The sequence below is a fragment of the Hippocampus guttulatus genome, chromosome 2, assembly GCF_054856545.1.
Source record: "Hippocampus guttulatus isolate MCC_2025c chromosome 2, RoL_Hgut_1.0, whole genome shotgun sequence".
Lineage (NCBI taxonomy): Eukaryota > Metazoa > Chordata > Actinopteri > Syngnathiformes > Syngnathidae > Hippocampus > Hippocampus guttulatus.
The window spans coordinates 14,500,594-14,520,596 of NC_141262.1; the positions used below are offsets into that span (position 1 = coordinate 14,500,594).

The window sequence follows — 20,003 nt, forward strand, 5'->3', positions numbered from 1 at the left end:
CAATTACAGGCGCAAGACACAAGCGCCCCGGGACTGTCCAGCAACGACAGTCAAATGGCGCCGACATTCCTCCTTTATTCGGCTAAAAACGCCTTACTATACATGGTCGTTTTTAAACAGCTAAAAAGACCTTACTATACGTGGTCATTTTTTTTTCTAAAAACGCCTTACTATACATGGTCATTTTTTTGGGGCTGAAAACGGCTCATCGTTCACTTCAAAGAGCCGGCTCTTTGTACCGGCTCGTCCGCGACCGACACATCACTTGTGAAAATGTAGGTGATTGAATCCATCAGAGGTGCTGCCAAAAAGAACCCTTTCTGCACTGAAATACAATGAAATTAATTTTGATTCCGTTTGCTGCAATACAAACCGGATACTTCCTACTTGACCATAAAGTTCATTTTAAACGTAGTACCTCAATTCAAAAACAAAATCTGACGTTGAAAAAAACACCTTTTTGTATTTGTAAGACTGAATATGAAAATAAACAGAATTTAATTTTCAGTGAGGATCAAATACAGTTTCAAAGAAAAAAAAGTCTATCATTTCAAATTCAGATTGTACAATTCAGATTCAGTTATTTAATATGATTCAGAGTAAAATATACAAATCCGTCCATTATCCGAGCCACTGACCTTCAATTCACGTAATTCAAATTCAGTATAAACTATTTAAAAGTTATTCGCGTTTAGTTTTTGGTGGCAAATATTCCGCCCCACAGCGTCACACCTCATTTAGTTTGTGTCTTAAAGTGTCCTAGAGTGTCTTGAAAGACGCTTATAATGAAATGTATTATTATTATAAGAAATTTCAGGGGTTATTTTGACTGACCATTCATTGTTCATGACATGTACAAATGTTTGTTTTCCTAACACACTGTCCATTCTTGTCCACACTGTGAGACCTAACAGCCTAATATCTTGGGCCTCAGACCAGGAAATTGATGTCACGATCAAAAGATGGCTACATCTGGCTCCTGATCGGGATGGTGACAGGAAGGAGAGCATGAGAAGAAAAGAGGACAAGGAGAGCGCAACAATTTGATGGACAGAAAAATACAGTTCAAGAGTAGGCTGCATTCCAATTTGGACTTTGTGTTCACTGTTAAATAAAGAAAAGTGCATTTTTCCAGTGTATGTGGCGTTATATGTGAGGTTCACAAATTATGACAATAAACATATTTTTATAACAGTTGTTTTTGAGACTTTTTTTTAATGTGGGTCAAATATGGCTCATGAAAGATGTGGCTTAGTTGAGGTTGAATTCAGGCTAATATCAGGAACCTGTTCTGGCCCAGCGTCGGGTCGGAGTAGGGCCAGATATGGTTTTACAATGCGGCTCAGATTTGGGCCGAATCTGGCCCACATCATGGATGCCAGATGTGGGCCACTGCAGGACCGTCATTCATTGAGGTATGTGGGCAGAGTGTACGTGCCGTGTCTGCCCCAGAGCTGGGCCAGACCAATTTTGCTGACTGGGTATTTTAGTCCGCAAACTGAGGAATTGCGCGGATGAAAATCTGAGATGGCGGCGAAAAAAAACTCACAAAGGTCTACTAATTACGACATTTAAGAAATGGGAATGCCAGTCTGATTTTTCGTATAAATCGTCCAAAGGGCGTATCACTAAACTCACCTGAAATATATGCACAGAACACGAGAGCAAGATACGACGAGAGGCACGATTACGAGGCAAGTTGGTCATTAGATTTGTAGGCTAATCGTTATGAAAAATATTATGAAACAGTATTGGTTATTCTATAATTTACTGGTTGTAGCATGGTAACTTTATGAATAAAACCTTCGTCATAAGGTGTAGTAATGCTAATGTTAACTGTTGGTCGAACTCATGATGGCGTGTGTTAAATTATTTCGTCAAATTGATCGTAGATTACACGTGCATCATCTTGGGAAGAGGATGTCAAGCCACATCAATACTTACCTGTATTAATGATTACCAGTAAATTAATCTTTGCAGTGTGAAATTGGAAAAAATACTCTGATGATGCCACATGAGTGCACCAGTTTTTGATCCATTTATTTTTTGGAATAAACCTGGAGTACACAGCTACTGATGTAATGTTCATTGTTAATGCATCGTTTTCAAACATTTACCCTTGAAACATTATACTTTTGAGTGTCAGAATTCTTGATTATGAATATCAGTCAAAATAGAACAATGGGTTCCCGTGATGAACGTTTACGGAACCCAACATTAGTTACCGTGGTTTCCCATTGGGTAATCCGACGGAACCGAAAAACGGTTACCATGAATTTCCGAAATCCTCAGGCCTGCTACTGAATTATTTAAATTTTTGCAGCATGTGTTTATAATTGTATGTATATGTTGTTGTTTGTGTTATTATCATATGCAATTGAATAAGTAGACCATTTCAGAATTCGAAATTTGGGACTCGCTCAATGCATTATGGGACTCATACTTTTCTGATCACCTAGTCCCTGGAACTCGCTGCCGGTAAACTGTAAAATTATCACTGAGAGATTACCGCTTTTTCTGCACTCAGTGATTGACTTCTATGCAAAGTCATTTCTCAACTTGTCTTCTGTGCCATGTCATGCCTGTTGAGTGTTGATTTACTTCATATTAAGAAACTACTGCACTAAAACATTAATTCATAAATGTATATCATATGCTTTTTTGTTTTTCTCAGTATAAATAACACGTACCCTGACTGTTCTACTCTTTGAATAAAAACACTTCATTCAAGCGTTAGGGAGTGCAAAGGGTTATGATGGAGGGGTGTTGCAAATCATGAAGACCTGCCAAGTGGTATGATAGCATTGTTTTATACATGTCCTCGGCAAGGCCTCAGCTTCAAAATCAGTCCTTGGTCCTTGGCTTTGGCCTCGGAAAATTTCTCAAATCCTTGGCCTTGGCCTTGCCTCGGAAAATCTTCCAAGTCCTTGGCCTTGGCCTTGGCCTCGGAGTCAAGTCCTTGGCCTTGGCCTTGGCCTCGGGTTGCCGGTCTTTGGACACAACACTGCTCTCTAAATGCATAATGGGACTCATATTTTTCTGATCAGCGAATCCCAGGGACTTGCGGGGCTCAAACTGTAAAATTATCACTGCATATTTATTTTTCACTACTGAAAGATTCTGTGAATGTGCATATTAACAGGTTGCATTCGTTACCTCTAAGAAGGTTAAGAACCACTATTCTAGTGGTACGTGAACAAATCCCCAGTGGTTCTTAACCTTCTGAGAGGTACCGAGCCCAACCAGTTCATATGCACATTCACTGAACTTTTCATTAGCGCAAAACAAAAATATGATGTTTTTTTGTTTTTTTAAACAAATTCAAGACATTAAAAAAAGCATTCATAAATTGTGCACAAAATGAACCAGCCAGTATTGGCTTAGCGGTCATAACTAATTGATAGGTTGAGTCGGGTGTGCCTTAACCTCCATGGCAGATGCTCCGTCGAACCCCTGAGACCGATTCACCGAACCCATAGGGTTCGATCGAACCCACTTTAAGCACCACTGCACTAGAAGAAGCCCACATACCCATTGGGGGTATTTGTACCTTCACAGTTTGGGGCTGCTGGGCACTTTTTGGGGCTGTGCAGATTGGCCCATCGACTTTGATGTGAATGTCAATGAAAATTATCAAAGAAAAGAAGCAGGAGTTGTTGACGTGTATAAGGCTCGTGAAGGGGAGACAACTGTGGAATGGGCGGGAAGAGAGCGGCAACGAGATGGAGGGGGGTTAGGCGGGCCGAGGGAGAGTGTAAAAGGCACGCGCAAGCCCCAGACACGCTCATTCACTGGCAGGAACCGTTCGGCTGCTAGCACCTGCGCGGGGAAAAGGGAAGCGCGCTAACATGGCACGACGGGACGTGAGCGAGAGCCCACGCGTGCCGCCGCCAACGCCGCGCACGCCGAGACTCGTACGGGCGATCGCTCCAGCGCGAATCACTTGCACCTTCACTGTCATGTCCCGACGAAACGCCGCGTAAAAAGCTCCCGAGACGTATTCCACCGCCATGATACGGCCGCAGCGAGACCCGGCAGCGAGGCTGCTCCCGTAGCTGATGGCGGCCCAGCAGCAGCAGCAGCAGCAGCCCCCGGCGTGGCCCCCAGGTGCGCTGGGGGCCACGCCAGGGTCGCGCAACTTCACGGCGGCCGGGGCCCCGCACTCGCAGCGTGCATTCCCGTGGGCGATGACCGTTCTGGCCGTCGTGCTCATCACCACCATCGTGGTGGACGTCATTGGCAACCTGCTCGTCATCCTGTCCGTCTTCAGAAACAGGAAACTCAGGAAAACTGGTACAACACTTACAGCACTTTCACTTCACTTACATCTTGGGGGATACTATTTCTTACTACGTCAACTAATGGGTTTCATTTTCACTACTACTACTTATTATTTTATTATTATTGAACTACTTTTCCTACTAAATTGCTCGTTTGTTTGTTTTGTTTTGTTTTGTTTTGTTTTAACAACCTAGCTGTTTGAAGGCTCTATATTTTATTTCTACCATTTTCGGAGTCTTTTTTGTTTGCTTGTACGGTTTGTCCTGTTTTTCTTTTGTGGCTATTGCGATTTGCTTGCTACATTACAATTTTTGTTACTGCTCAATGGTTCTCAAATATATTTTTACTACTTTTTGCCGATCATTTTTTATTCCTATTTTTACTAGCATTTTTATATGTTTTTAATGACCTCTTTTGCTAGTATTTGGGGGGGGGCTAACAATTTTTACAAGCATTGTCTTTTTTGCTTTGTTAACTAATTTTGTTTTCAATTTTATCAGTATTGCTTTTATTTTCTTTACTATTTTCACATGCATTTTTATTACTTTTAATAGTACTGTTATTATTCTTTGCCAATATTCATTGTTTTTAAGATCCCCGCCCCCCCCCAACCCCAAAATAATAATTCAAAACATCATTGCAATGTCACATCCCACTCCAAATGTTACTTGCTGTTTGAAAAAAAAAAAAGAAATTCAAGAATGGGAACGTGGAGAAAAATCCAAAGTGTGTCAACATCTTTTAACACAATCAAGGCCAATATTGGATTTTTCCGTTCAGGTGTGACACATTTTTGTTAAAAAAGAAAGTTCGGGGTTGGAAAGTGGGCTTGAGCAGCTTTGCTTCAGGGACGTCTCTTCCCTCTGAAGTGTCTGTAAATGTGAGCGGTGTTTTTGTCTGCATGCCTCCATTCTGTGATTGACAGGTGATGGGTGTAGGGTGTCACATGATGATAAGAGGCTTTGTATGATAGCGCTCGTTAAACTCCTTCTTCCCTGTGACAATAAACAAGATGATTGAGATATTATATGAGTATATTTGAATGGAGACATTGAGAGAGTGACGTGACGAGGTCATTGTCACTTCCAAGTTATTATTATTATTTTTATATTTGGGCCTAGCAGAAATCTGGTGCGTAGCATAGTCTTGCTGTGCAAATAGGTGGGCTACACAAAGTTTGGGTATTTTCGCAGATGCACAGAGCTGAGTGCAATTTGAAATGTGAGGTATGCGCCACTACTTGCTTTGCAGCCAATGGAAGCGGCCCCTCTCATTTCTTTTAAAAATCACAGTCTTGAAAGTTGGCGGAAGCAGAAACTGATCAGCTGTAATCCCTGTGGGAGGTCAAAGCGCGCAGTACGATTAGAAGAAACTGCATGCAGACCTCCACTTGTCAAGTTGGCCAGGGCAATTGCCAATGCGAAGTGGTCATTTGGAGACCACATGCCACTGCTCTTTTATGGCACTTCAGCTCACGCTACCCTCCCCTCTCTCGAAGTCACACACAACTGTGTTTGACTCCACGCTCCTCTTGTTGTCACCCTTGGCAGCCCTCTACTTTTTCCAATTTTCCATCCCGACTATTCTCCTCCATCTCCATTATTCTGTATCCCGTCTCCTGGAATCATCCATCAGACCACCTGCAGGGCTATTGAATGCTAATGCGCCGCCATTGTTCAGAGGCCAGCCTTTTCTCCCGGTCAGGGGGCCGTCATTCTCGTCCTCCCGACAATGTGAAAGTGGAAAGAGAAATGAATGTCTGAGCATGAGCCGGGAGAGAAAGAAGGAGATGGGTAGCGGGGGGATCGGCGTGCAGAGCATGTCGACGTCGGCCGGCCCTCAGTGACATTCCGGGAAAACATCTGCTCATTCTAGCAGGGGATGAACATGTGGATCGGGGAGTGGGGAATTAAATGGGAGTTTAAGCTTTTCCCCATGTTGACACCCTAACCCCGGATTCCTCATCACAATTTGGAAAACCAAAACCTTGCTTGAAGCAATCACGTTGGCTTTGAACTCTAATTTGAATGCCTAACTGCCTAACCCAGACTCGAACCCCTAACCTGCAGTCTTAAACGCTTGTGTCTCGAACGACTGAATTGAAACTTTGACTTCAAACCCTAATTCGAAACCTTAACTCTTAATTTGAACCCTAAACTCAGGTTTGAACCCCAACTTTAAAACCTTAGCCCTGCCTTGAAACCATAATTTGAAAAGTGAATATTCTTGAAGCCCCATTTGAAATTTTCACCCTTCCTTGAAATCCAAATTCAAAACACTAACTGTGAAATAAAACGCTAATTTCCAACCCTAGTTGTCTAAAAACCCAAACCCATGTTTGCAACCCTGACCAGGCCTTGAAATCCGACTTCAAACTGTAATTTAAAAGTTAGAAGCCTGTTTCAAACCCTAACCCGAGCTTGAAACCCAGGTTTCAAACACTATCTGCCTTGAAACCCGAATTTCAAACCCCAATTTCCAACTCTAACCCTGCCTTAAAGCTCCAATTGGAAACCTTAACCTCATCTGGAAATCTTAATTTGAAACCTTAATCCAGAATTCAAACCCTACTTTGAAACCTTACCTCTGCCTTAAAACCCTAACTGTGCCCCGAAATCCTCATTTGAAGCTTTACCTCTTGTTTGAAATATGAAACACTAACCCCATCTTGAAATCCCAATGTGAAACTTTATTTGCATTGACAGATGAAGAAGCGCCTTGTAACTCGTGACGTGTCGCGTTCTTAATAAACGTCGGCACGGCGATGCTCCTGACACGGAGTCACGGCCTCATCGCTAAGACACTTGGGCCTGATGATAAATATGCCGGCAGCGCGCTATCCACATTTTTCCCCCCACCTAATTTCCGAGAACCGTACGAGATAAAAAGACAAAGAGATAAATGTGCTTCTCTCTTTGGCAGCCACACGTCTCCATGTTCAACCCTAGTTTGAAACCCTAATTTGAAAACCCAACCCTGGTTAAACCATGACCATATCCTGAAACCCCAATTTGAAACCTTAATTTCCACCCCTAATTCAGGCTTTAGACCTAAACCAGGGGTCAGGAACCTATGGCTCGCGAGCCATATATGGCTCTTTTGATGATTGCATCTGGCTCGCAGATAAAAAAATATTCTCGCTTGTTTAATAATGCATCCATCAATCGATTTTTCCACTGCTCATTTCCTCGTTCGGGCTGCAGTTGGCTCCAGGAGCCATTTTGATTGGATGATACTGGCCAACTTTGCCGTTGCTGTGGGAACAGGTATACGCCCCCTTTTGAATCAACCCGCTCGGCCATTAGCTCAAAGCTAATCCTAAGCGAATAAGATGGCAAAAAGAAAAAAAAGGTGACCAGTTTGGTAGACTTCAGGACGAATGGACCGAAGGATTCGCCTTTGTGGAGGGAACGGGTTCTGCGGTGTGTCTGATTTGCAATGACAAAATACCATCGATGAAACGGTCGAATGGAGAGTGGCACTTTGACACGCCCCATGCTACGTTCGCATCAAAATACTGTGCGAGAGATGGCCGAAAGGAAGCGTGCAAGCTACTGAGCAGTGTGCAAGCTAGCCAGCAGTAACTTCGCGTATGGACCCGGCAAGATGACTTTCATTCCGATAATTTTGCTGAATTTTTAGCAATCGTGAGGAACGGAAAACCATTCACATTAATGGTGAGTATTATCACAAAATAATTTTAACGAATACATTCAGAGGCTTATTGTACTGACATTTTGTTGAAATCACTTTTAAAATACAGTTTATACACACATACACACACACATATATATATATATATATATATAGCTCTCACTGAAATACATTTCCAAATATTTTGCTTTTATGGCTCTCTTAGTCAAAAAGGTTCCCGACCCCTGACCTAAACCATAACCTTTGGTTGAAACCATGAACCTGTCTTGCAATCCTAACACTGGTCAACATAAAATTTTAATCACAGATGGCTTTGTGTGTTCCTAAATGTATTTTTGATGATTTCACATGTGTGTGTACTTTTTTCTCACATATCACTTTTTGAAATATTTTCTTTTTTTTTTTTCAACAATAAAAGCTTGCGGAGAACGGATTTTACCATGTTGTAAATCACAGCTTGAAGGTTCAGAAAAAACATTCCACCTGCTGCTGAAGCTAACCCTTGACGCATAAATATGAAGACATAAGACATAATAAAAAAAAAGACATAATGACATAATGTGTAATAATATATTACACATTATATTATTATTATTGTGCCAGACAAAAAAAACAATGACAAATTCATGAGAAGTATTTATTTTTTTTTGCATCCGTGATTAAAAGTGGAGCACAAATGTATAATGCGAATAGATGCGCTTAAGCTTTGTTTGAAAGCCGAAGCTGAAACAAGTGACCTGAACCCTAAATGTCTTCAAAGCCTGACATTGTCGCAAGTGTCGTTTGCAAGCCGAGTAACCGAAGGCGCTGTCTTCCTTTCAGGAAACGTGTTTGTGGTGAGCCTGGCGCTGGCTGACCTTCTGGTGGCCGTGTACCCGTATCCGCTGGTACTGACGGCTATCTTCCACGGCGGCTGGATCGCGGGTTACCTGCACTGCCAGGTGAGAGGCATAAAAAAGGAGGAATGCTCAAAGAAGAAGAATGTCTTCTCAATGTCCTCAGAAAACGACTCCTCGTGAAATCTGGGCCTTTTTCATTTTCTCCGTTGCTTGAGTGGCAAAAGGTCTGTTCGCAGGTCATCTCGTGGAAGAGCTTTTAATTGTTCTGTCTGTCACTATATGTCGCGGGCACAGATAGATGTACAATGACACATGACTGTGGTGCCTTGAAACACGAGTTTCATCTGTTCCGTGGCCACGCTCATAACCTAAAACGTGTTTACAGTCATCCCTCATTAATGGGAATCGGAACCCCCCCCCGCGAAAGATGAAAACCACGAGGTAGGATTTGCACCCCCCGCTAGGATTTTTGGTTTATTTGGATACCAGTATGCTTACAATATGTAAACAGTATTTATACTTTACATACCGTATTGGCCCGAATATAAGACGGCCCTGATTATAAGACCACCCCCTCTTTTTCAAGACTCAAGCTTGAAAAAAGACTTTTTGAACACCAAATACATTTTTATACAGAAAATAATTACAGAACATCTGAAACAAATGATTATAACAATATATTTGAGAGAAAAAGCATTTTATTTTGCCTCATTCAAATCTTAATATCTGAACATTTAAATATGTAAACTAAAGTGCAATCACATTCGTAAATGAATGGCTTATGGTTTTTGAAATGTAAATGACATCATAACCTCTCCTCATCTGCCAGTTTATCTGGCCGATCTTCGACCCACTTTTCTCCAGATTGTCGCTACGTTTCTCCATTTTACAGGGGCATCACTTTGGCTGGGGAGTCAAGTTCAGCATTCGCTTCAATGATATCTGGCGCTATCTAGCATCGTGAATGGGTATAACGTCTAGACCCCGAATATAAGACAACCCCGACCTTTTCAATCTTATTTCAATGCAAAAAACACCGTCTTATATTTGGGTCAATGCGCTATTTGAGACCAAGATCACAGCAATACACATATTTACTTACATCTTACATATTTACTAACATCTTTCATTCATCAACATTGCCTTTTGAGAGAGGAGAAGAGGCTCGTGTTGGCTTTCAAACCTAATTTCTCAACCGGTGCTCGAAACCTTAGCTCTGCCTGGAAAACCCAATTTTAACCCTGGTTTAAAATCCTACTTGGAATGCCTAATTTGAAACGCAAGGCCAGGCATGAACCCCCTCATTTGAAAACCCCTCCCCCCTGTTTAAAGCCCTAAATTCATCATACCTCCCACCGACAGGTGAGCGGCTTCCTGATTGGCCTGAGCGTGATCGGCTCCATCTTCAACATCACGGGCATCGCCATTAACCGCTACTGCTACATCTGCCACAGCCTGCGCTATGACCGGCTGTTCTCGGGCGCCAACACCGTGTGCTACGTGGCTCTGGTTTGGGCGCTGACCGTGCTGGCCATCGTACCCAACTGGTTCATGGAGTCGCTGCAGTACGACCCGCGTGTCTACTCGTGCACCTTCGCCCAGTCGGTGAGCTCGGCGTACACCATCGCCGTGGTGGTGGTCCACTTCGTGCTGCCCATCACCATCGTCTGCTACTGCTACCTGCGCATCTGGATGCTGGTCATCCGCGTGAGGCGCCGCGTCAAACCCGACTCGCGGCCCAAGCTCAAGCCGCACGACCTGCGCAACTTCCTCACCATGTTCGTGGTCTTCGTGCTATTCGCCGTGTGCTGGGCGCCGCTCAACCTCATCGGTCTGGCGGTGGCGCTGGACCCGCGACTGGGCCGCGCCATCCCCGAGTGGCTCTTCACCGCCAGCTACTTCATGGCCTATTTCAACAGTTGCCTCAACGCTGTCATCTACGGCGCGCTCAACCACAACTTCAGAAAGGAGTACAAGCGCATCGTGCTCATCGTATTCAAGTTTCACTGTTGAGGGGGGTCAGCGAGGGGAGGATAGAAATCCCTACAGGGAAGATGGTGTCACTCTTATTATTATTAATATCATCAAACTGTGATGATTTATGCTTCATCCTATGTGCCCAAACACAAGATGTTTAAAAATGGCAGGAACATCTTGTTGGTGCTTTTTAGGACAAAGACATCATCATCATCTCACTTCAATTTGAACTCGTCTGGCATTGTAAGAGATGAAAAAAAGGGGCTTTATTTCACAACATTAAGTGAGTTTTCTCACCATCTGATGCTACATTCAAGGACACGTGACAAATAAGAATTAACAATTGTGCTCATTGGATGTAGTAACAATTGACAATTAATATTTAGACATTAGGTCTAGTTCCTTCACGCCTCATTAGTCACGTTCAGCATATCTGATTCAACAGTCTCTTTCGGGAGTCTGATGCTGCCTTCAAGGATGCTGGGAAAACTGAAATTTACGTAAATTGATTATTGCTTATACTCGTAATCAACGCATTCGATTTTTTTTTAAGAGGAATCTTTTAGATTTTTTTAAACGTTGACTTGATTTTCCCACAAGGCTTACAAATCACATTCTGCATATGAAATGATGCTTTCAATTGAACTGGGAAAGCTGAAAATTCCACTTGATATCGCTACTTAGCTATGAAAGACGATAAACGAAATTCATGATCAGTGAAATATTTTAGATATTCACCACATTTCCCGCAAGTCTCACAAGAACTCTTTCTGCACATCTAATGCCACATGCAAGGAAACTGGCAAAACAAAAACTTAAAAATACCCAGCCATAAGAATAAACAATCCAGTATCAAATGAGGGTAGTTCGAGCGTGGGTTTTTTTTCTCCCCCTCTCTCTCCCTTGTTTCTTTCTGACTTTCGGGTTGAGTGAACGCTGGCGCGTTTTGGCTGCCGCTGCTCAACCCGTATTGTTTTGTGTTTTTTGTTATTGTAAAGTGTTCTTGGGTGTCTTGAAAGGCGCTTATAAATAAAATCTATTATTATTATTATTATTATTATTATTATGGGGGGGGGGGGGAAATACATTTCCGACAAGCCTCACAAGTCACGTTTTGCATATCGCGTGCTGCATTGAAGGAAACTGTGAAAGTGGTGTACTTTGTGCTCAGCTATAAAAGACAACAGAGTAAAGTATTGGAATCCAGCTCTTAAACATTTAATGCCAAATCAGAAGTTAATTTGTTGGTCATCCCGGAATAGTTTTCTACTCCATAAATAAGTTTAGTGTAGAAAACCCCAAAAATATTCTTTCCAAGAATATGTTTGATGCAGCTCCACTCAAGTAAACATGGCATTCTGATAAATATTGGGTTTGTGGAGTATGAGTTAAGTAATAAAATCCACCCGTTTTTGTCCATCTTGCCGCTGAGCAACTGTGATGTCATTTTCATTCAACAGCAAGAGGCAAAATGGCCGCCGTCTGAGATGGCTAAAGAATGTCGGATTTTGCTGCTTAAGACTCGTGCAGGCGCATAGAACATATCAAGAGAATTTGGTGGTTGACCTTTAAATTCATTTTCTTTACTTCTTGTGGGTGTGCCACTGATTATTTTGATCCGATCAGCTTCTTCATAAACAAAGCATTCGCAATTGCTTAGTTTGTCTATCATCATTACCTCCACACCCACACAGAACATATGAGACAAAGGGCCCAGGTTGCACCACCTCCTCCTTGTCCTTCTGGCCTCTTAATTGGTTCCAACTGCCATTTCGTCAGTGAAATAACAAGACATTACTATGACTCATCCGACGTACACGCACACACACACTTTACATTAGAACATGGTGACCACATCACTGTGTTACATAACATGTGGAGGGGGTGAGTTAATCATCAGCTTCTATTGTGTTTGTGCAAAAATGTAAGTGTTTTCAAAAACAACTTCAAACTGTTAAAATGAGCGCCATTCACAAAGCATTGCCATTGCATGGAACTTTACCAAGGAACTAGGACCTTTTTGGCTACCATTTCCAAACATAGTTCTATGGATTTAGGGTTTATGGAGGGCCAAAGAAAACCATTCAAGGATGGGTGGTACTTTCCAGAGAGACAAGAATCACTATTTGTGGTGGGTTCTGGTTGGAGCTTGAAGATGGAAAGACCTACAAGTAGCAAGAACGTGAAGTTTCCAAAATTTAGGATTGAACTATTTCCAAAAATATGGTTCTTGGGCCAAAAGAAGATCCTGCAAGGGGAGGTTGTACTTTTGAAAGGTCCAAGAACCTTGCGGGTTGGTTCTTCAGTGCTGAAGCTCATTGGAACCTTTTTGTGCCAGGAACTACAGGTATCGGGAACTAAAAGCTTAAAAAAAAAGAAAAAAAACGTGGAAATGCAAACTGGTGTGTGAGCAGTCACCATGAAAACAAGTGTCTTAGTGTTTACATGACTTTAATCACAAATTCTTTCAGGAAAACACAAGCCTCAACTTTGGTCCAAAACAGGGATGAGCAACTTCACTGCTGGAGTGGGCCACAATATTTCATCAGTACTACTAGGGGGTGACACACTTCCTAACTATATGCATGACAAAAATGCCACTTTACATACGAACAAAACACATGCACTTCAATGATTTCATTTTTCATAATACATTTCTGAATGTGTGTATAAAAGATCCACTATCCTAACCCAACAACAAACGTTTGAAGCAAAAATCAACATCATAATTCTTTTTTAATCCCATACATATACTGTGATTCTTTTTTTCCAACGCAAAGAGCTCTCATGCGTAGAACGTGCCATTCAAGGACAGCACAAAACCAGCAAACAACCAGCAAAAAAAAAACATTTTGTGCATATTTTCACAAAAATCAACGTATTCAAAATTTTAATATGATTGAGGTACCATAGTTTCCAGACTACAAAAGGCACCTGATTAACAGCCATAACAGCCAAATTTAGCCATAAAAAAATAATTTGGACATATGTACCATTTCGGATTAATCGCCGCGGGTCTCCAATTTATTAATGACTGGGGTATTATCTATATTATAAACACCGGTAGATCCTTTTCTCCCCCAAACAATGCCGAACGCAGCTATAGTTACTCAGCGTACCCGAATTTTTCTCAAACTCTTGTCACAGAAGGTAAATTCACAGATGACCTTAGAACAGGGTGGTAAAGCAGAGAGGGCTTTTACAATTGTGTACCGCTTTGGCGTTTTTGAAAAAACAGGGAAAAGTTTGAAAATAAGATGGCAGATGGTACATCCTCAAATGAATATTTTTGAAATGCCAACAGGTTTTGATGCTCCCTTTACCATGCACACTGTGAAAAATGTTGTGAATAATGTTGATATGGTTTTTGATGACATGCTGACATATTTTTGTTGACATGGCAAAATATGTTGTGTTGACATGTTGAGTTGCCATGTTTTTGTTGACACAACTTTAGTGGCATGTTTTATTGACATGCTTTGGTCGCCAATTTTGCTGACATTTCAAAACATGTTTGGTTGACAAGTTTTTTTGAAAAGCTGGAACATACTTAAGCTTGACACATTTTGTTGAAAGGCTGTTTTGTTGATATGCTGAAACATGCTATTGTTTTTTGTTTGTTTTTTTTTGGTCTTGTTGACATGTTTTGGTTGATAATTTAGTTGACATGCAGAGACATGTTTTTGTGGACATTTAGTTGATATATTTTTGTTGATATGCCAAAACGTTTTTTTTTGTTGTTGACATGCTGAAATATGTCTTTCATGACATTCTTTGGTTTGCAACATTTTGTTGACACAAATATTTTTAGGTGACAAAAATGTTTTTGTCGATGTAGACGTGCTGGAACATTTTGTTGAGATGCTTTTGTGAAGTTTTATGAACAATTTAGCTCGTGTGCCGAAACGTGCTAATGTGTTTCAGTTGAAATCTTGTTGACATGCTGAAACAGATATTTTTTATCCTTATTTTCATGTCAACGTGCACAGACGATACCTCATTACCAGGCTTGGAGAGTAACCGAATACAAAGGTACATGTAACGGCATTACGTATTCTGGATACAGAAAAAAATTAACTGAGTTTTGTTACAGGAAAAAAAACAACACAAACTCAGATTATAGCTACATTCAAGAAAATTATGGATTATTTTGCAGGACTGCATTTTTAATGCAGGCAGAGAGACGGCGCAGTCGAGTCCACAATCGCTCGCTTTTGCCTTGTTGGACAATTTCCCTGAATTAAGTCGATAACTGCTCAGAAGATAGCTCAATGCTCATCCCACATTTAGGGTTTTGCTGGCCAACGATGAAGTGAGACAGGTCACTGGCTTTGGACATGTTGGTTTTAGTGTGGTCGCTTTGTCAAGTGACTCAAAGAAAATAGATGGTGACGGTTTTGAATGATATTTGCTGGAGGATTCTTCCATTTAAAATAACGTTAACAAATTCACCGTCAAACTTATTCGGAGTGCTTGTCACTATATGAGGAGCTAGTAGGCTGTCACCATGTATTTAGATATAAAAAACGAATTCCTGTCACAAATCACCCATAGCGATACGATTTAAATGCCATATTACCAATATCATCTGCTAAATTTGTCACCCAGAATGTTTTTTTAAAAAACGGCGGGGGTTCTGATGGTGACGTCACATATCATCCGTCAAAATTACGAAAAGGTGTGTGTATGTGTATACATATATGTGTAAGACTGGGGCACTGATGCTAACTCCACTCTGTTACATTTAACTTTTAACGAACACTGGTCCTGTGGAAAAGGTTTGAAAAGCTTTATCAGGCTATCAGAACTAATTTCCCTCATGAGATGAAGTTATCTATCTATCTACTTTGTATCCATCAGTCGGATCTCCATAAGGTGTTGCCTTCAGGAACAATCTGACAACAGCTCTCTGTATGCAGCTAAACAATTGTTTCAAATGCAAACTATTTATCTATCCAGCTATGCGGGGTGCCTTCAAGGACAGTTCGAAAACAGGCATTGTTGCACACAGCCTTCAATCCATCCATCCAACTATCTATCGATCCATCTCTGCAGCATGGTACACAAGTTCTTCACACGGTTCTTGTGCTTTGGATTTGAGTTGCCGGTGCCCAGGCTTCCTCCGGCATTTCAAAATCATGCATATTAATCACCCTTTTATGCACCCTGCAACCCGTTAACATGATAAGCTGTCCACTGTCGAAACCGCTGTCCCTGAAAGGGTTATACAACAAAAGGACATTAAAAAACAGACAAATGTGTAAAAATATATATCGTATTGATTTTTTTTAAACAAATTTGGTATGAAATAATCCAAATTACAGGTATTCCAATTCCATTCTTTAATTTTATGGTACTTGGATTATATTACAAAATCCATTTATAACAAGTAACAATCGAAATACATATTTAAAGCAACGCTCTCAACTATCTTGATATTTTTACAGTTTTACTTTTGCACTTTTCAACTCGTAGCGGGCTAAAGCAAACCGGATAATGTTTTACACGTTGTTTCTGCAGCCCAACAAGAGCACAATAGCCACCACATTAAAACGGCACAATGCAGTACGTGCACACAATACACACTACACGCATTTGACAGACGATGAAGGCCAAATAGTTGTTAAATGAGTCATAAGCCATTTTGTCTTGTCTTCTTGTCGCCTTCAAATGACCTTGTGGGCAGCCGTGTTGTCAGAAAGCCTCAAAAGATGGAAAATGATAAATTGCGGTCGGCGGTGCGCTCAAGGAGTGCAGGCAAACTGAAAGTGGGGGAGCGTCACATGACCTTTATGCACATAACCATGGAGAATGTTCCCACTTGAATGTTTTTGTCACACTGTTATAAAGACGCAAATGGAGCTGAGCTAATAAAGACTTCACTGTGACAAGCCTCTGTGCTGCCTCATGTGTTTCTCATCTATGCCACTTCATTTGGTACCCCCAAAAAATTCTATACAATATCTCACAATGTAGTTAGTGTACGGCATGTATAACCATGTAAATTTACTGTCCCCTCAAAATAACGACACTGTTAACTGTTAATGTCTAAACTGCCGGCTACAAATATGAGTACACTACAAAGTAAAAATGCCCAAATTGCCCAATGAAAAGGTGTCAAATATTCACCAAAATCTGTGGGGTGTTTTGTTGCCAAAGGTTTAGACATGAAGTTTGAGGTAGGGCTAAGCGATTATGGAAACATCTTATCATGATATAGGGCATTTTGTATAAAAGTGTCTGATCTGCAGACTTGAGGCAGGTGCGTAGGGGAGGAGGAGCTCAGAGAGGTAAGGTGGGGTGAGGCCAGTTAAAAATTTAAAAACAAATACCATATTTTCCCCCCTATAAGGCGCTTTGGAGTATAACGCGCACCGTCACTGAATGGCCTAATTTAAAACCAGTGGCGGATGCTGGTCTGTTTATACGTGATTTCTACTCTCCGTTCCTTTTCAAAAAAAATGAAAAGGATGCCTTCACCATAAGATCGGTGATTGACTCATTTCGCTGTCAATCAAAAAGAGATTCAGCCTGAGAAAGATCATCCAATCATCATGCAGAAAAGCTGAGCATCCGGGCCAGCCGATAAACGCCCACTGTCCATCGACTCCCAGAGACGCTGAGCATCCGATGGGCGGGACAAAACCAGCAATTATCCAGTGACTCGTCTCGTTTGAATGCATTGGGACAACCTACTCAGAACTCTCGAGACGCCCAGCATCCGCGCGGTCGACGCTCAGCGTCCACACAGTTTAAAGCACAGTGAAGCTGTGGGAATGAATGAGAAGAGAGCCGCGTCGTAACCAGTAATGAGCGTGTTGTAGCGCATATTTAGTCAATGACATGTCCACACAATTGTACGTACAGACATATATTTGATCACTTACTTTTTGACATTTTAGGGGAAGCTGAGCTTCCCTTGCAGTCTTAAAGCAATCGCCTCTGTTTGAAACTGTTTTCATATATAGGGCGCACCGCATTATAAGGCGCATACAATAGAAGCTACAATAGGGGCTGCGGTTCAGTCATGCATCCACTACATGGAGCTACGTTCAAGGGAATAGAATACAGCTTTACTTATTTCGAGCTTTCCCAAGCACTGCAGCTGGAACAAAGCGCCTTAAAGAACATTTAAAATACGATGTCCAAGTAATCAGAATATTGATCCGTATACAAGACACATCGGATTATAAGGCGCACTGGCGGCTTTTGAGAAAATGGAATGCTTTTAGTGCGGAAAATACGGTAATAGAATCCTAAAAATATAATCACGTGTTGCGGATGTAACGAGTTGGCTGTGAGTGGTTTCAATAACACTTGACAGCTTTGCATTTTGCCACATAAATTCTGGCCCATTCGTAGTTTTGCGTTTGCGGTGGAAAATGCGAATACTGATTGATGCCTAAGCGCTTACATCTTTCGAGCCTTGCCATTGAACACCACCATCACAAAACCCCACCCTCAAATCATGTTGAATTGTTTAATATGCTACAAAATCACAAATTTATTCCTCTGTGACGGCGGCCAGCCACTCGCCGCTCAGGCCAACGGGCCGCTTGCTTGCCACTCCTGAAGGGTATGATTTTTGAGTTTAGTCCCTTTAGGGAAAAGACAAAACAAGGAAGCAGGTGGTCACGTTTTAGGACTTCAGTACACCATTAAGTGCCTCCTCCTTTGTGTCCACTGAATTATACCAATACTGTGCAGATGTCACTTTTACAGTTTTGGAAGGTGGACACGCTTCACTTTAGTATGTGTTACATGCAGTCAATATATTGCAAGTGTGTGTGCGTGTGTATGGCCTTTCTACATGTGAATCTTTAATGTGCCGTTCACGTCACTGCTGCTTTATATTCACCATACATCCCTTCTTTGAAATCCAACACAAAGTCAGCATACAAAGCTAATTGCACGTGAATCACTTTCACGCTGTACCCTTTACAGACATCAAAGCCGTAACCGAAGGTCTGGCATATATTCGCCTGTGCATCTCACAGGACCATGCGAGGCGAGATAATACATCAACTGCGCGTGCTTTCGCGCAGTAAATCAGCATCCCGCATTTGGATCATCGTCGTCTGGTGTGACATGTTAAATTGTTGTTTTCAAGCTTATGTGATCTGAAAGCGATCATTGCCCAAAGGAGGTGAGGAAAAAAAACTGGGTTTGAAAAAAATGTGACATAAAGGGAAAAAAGGAATATCGTGGAGTTTTGACATGAGTTTAATTCATTCTGTGAACACGTTCAACTTGCTTATATCGCTTAGAATTTTCCACACTGAAATTAATTGAACTACCAATTCACGTGTGCACATCCTCGTGAGAAGGGCGGGGGTGTAGCTATTCCAAATCCCTTCTCAAACTTAGACCGCGCTGAAACGCCTTTAAAACGTATTAAGTTCTTGTTATGCGATGCACAGCCTCGTTGCCGTTTTTTTTTGTGTGTGTGATTTACCGTCCTCCTGAGGCTTACAGTGGCTTTTTAGCTGAATTTTCTGAATTTGTGGCTGACTTGGTGACTCGCGGAGATAATACACAAATTAATCGCGGGTGACTTTAGTATGCAATGAATCTCCTGTAGGAAAATCTGCCGTGGCGTTTTACATAATAATTGACGCTTTTGGTTTTCATGCAGATAATAGACAGCGCGGACCATAAGAATGGTTACACTATTTAGATGCTAGCCACCTCAAATGTAAGGGTACTACCGTATACCACTTCTACGTCTGACCATTGCTTTATAAAATTTGAAGACTTAGCTCAAGGCCATCATCCTTACCACAATCAAAGCGTTAGCAGATCATTCGGGACGAGATTTAAGGACACAGTTTCAAAAACTCAGTCAAATTCAGCAATTAGCATCGTTAATAAGGGCTCGTGATTGTCTGACAACTCTGCTCTCATTATAAAAAAAGGATCTCTTGAAAGTCTTACAAAACTCAACTTTTGTGCTCAAACCGCTTCCTCCATTGTACCGACATTTAAGACTGCTGTTTTTTGACCCCATTCTAAAGCGACCAGACGCCAACCCAGCGTTTCTGTAAGTATAGGCCTGTTTAAAATCTCGCATCTGTTGCAAAAATTCTTTTTATAAAAAAATCAGCCTTGAGTATCTCACTGAGCTAAAATCTTACATGATTTGCAGACATCATGTGATCGAAGATAACAGGATGAACATCCAAATAAAACAGCAAAGAACGTAACCATGACTTTGAACCTGTTTTGTTAGATTTTGAGGCATTTTCTCACATA

The 20,003-nt window shown here is 41.5% G+C and overlaps 1 protein-coding gene across 1 annotated transcript; it reads left to right on the plus strand.

Moving 5' to 3' along the window:
• Nucleotides 1-4,010: 4,010 nt before the first annotated feature.
• mtnr1al (melatonin receptor type 1A like) lies at nt 4,011-10,825 on the plus strand. Its single transcript, XM_086105973.1, is given in 3 exon segments — nt 4,011-4,293; nt 8,758-8,876; nt 10,137-10,825. Coding segments are annotated over 3 exon segments (1,053 nt in total). The 3' UTR covers nt 10,788-10,825.
• The last annotated feature ends 9,178 nt before the right edge of the window (nt 10,826-20,003 follow it).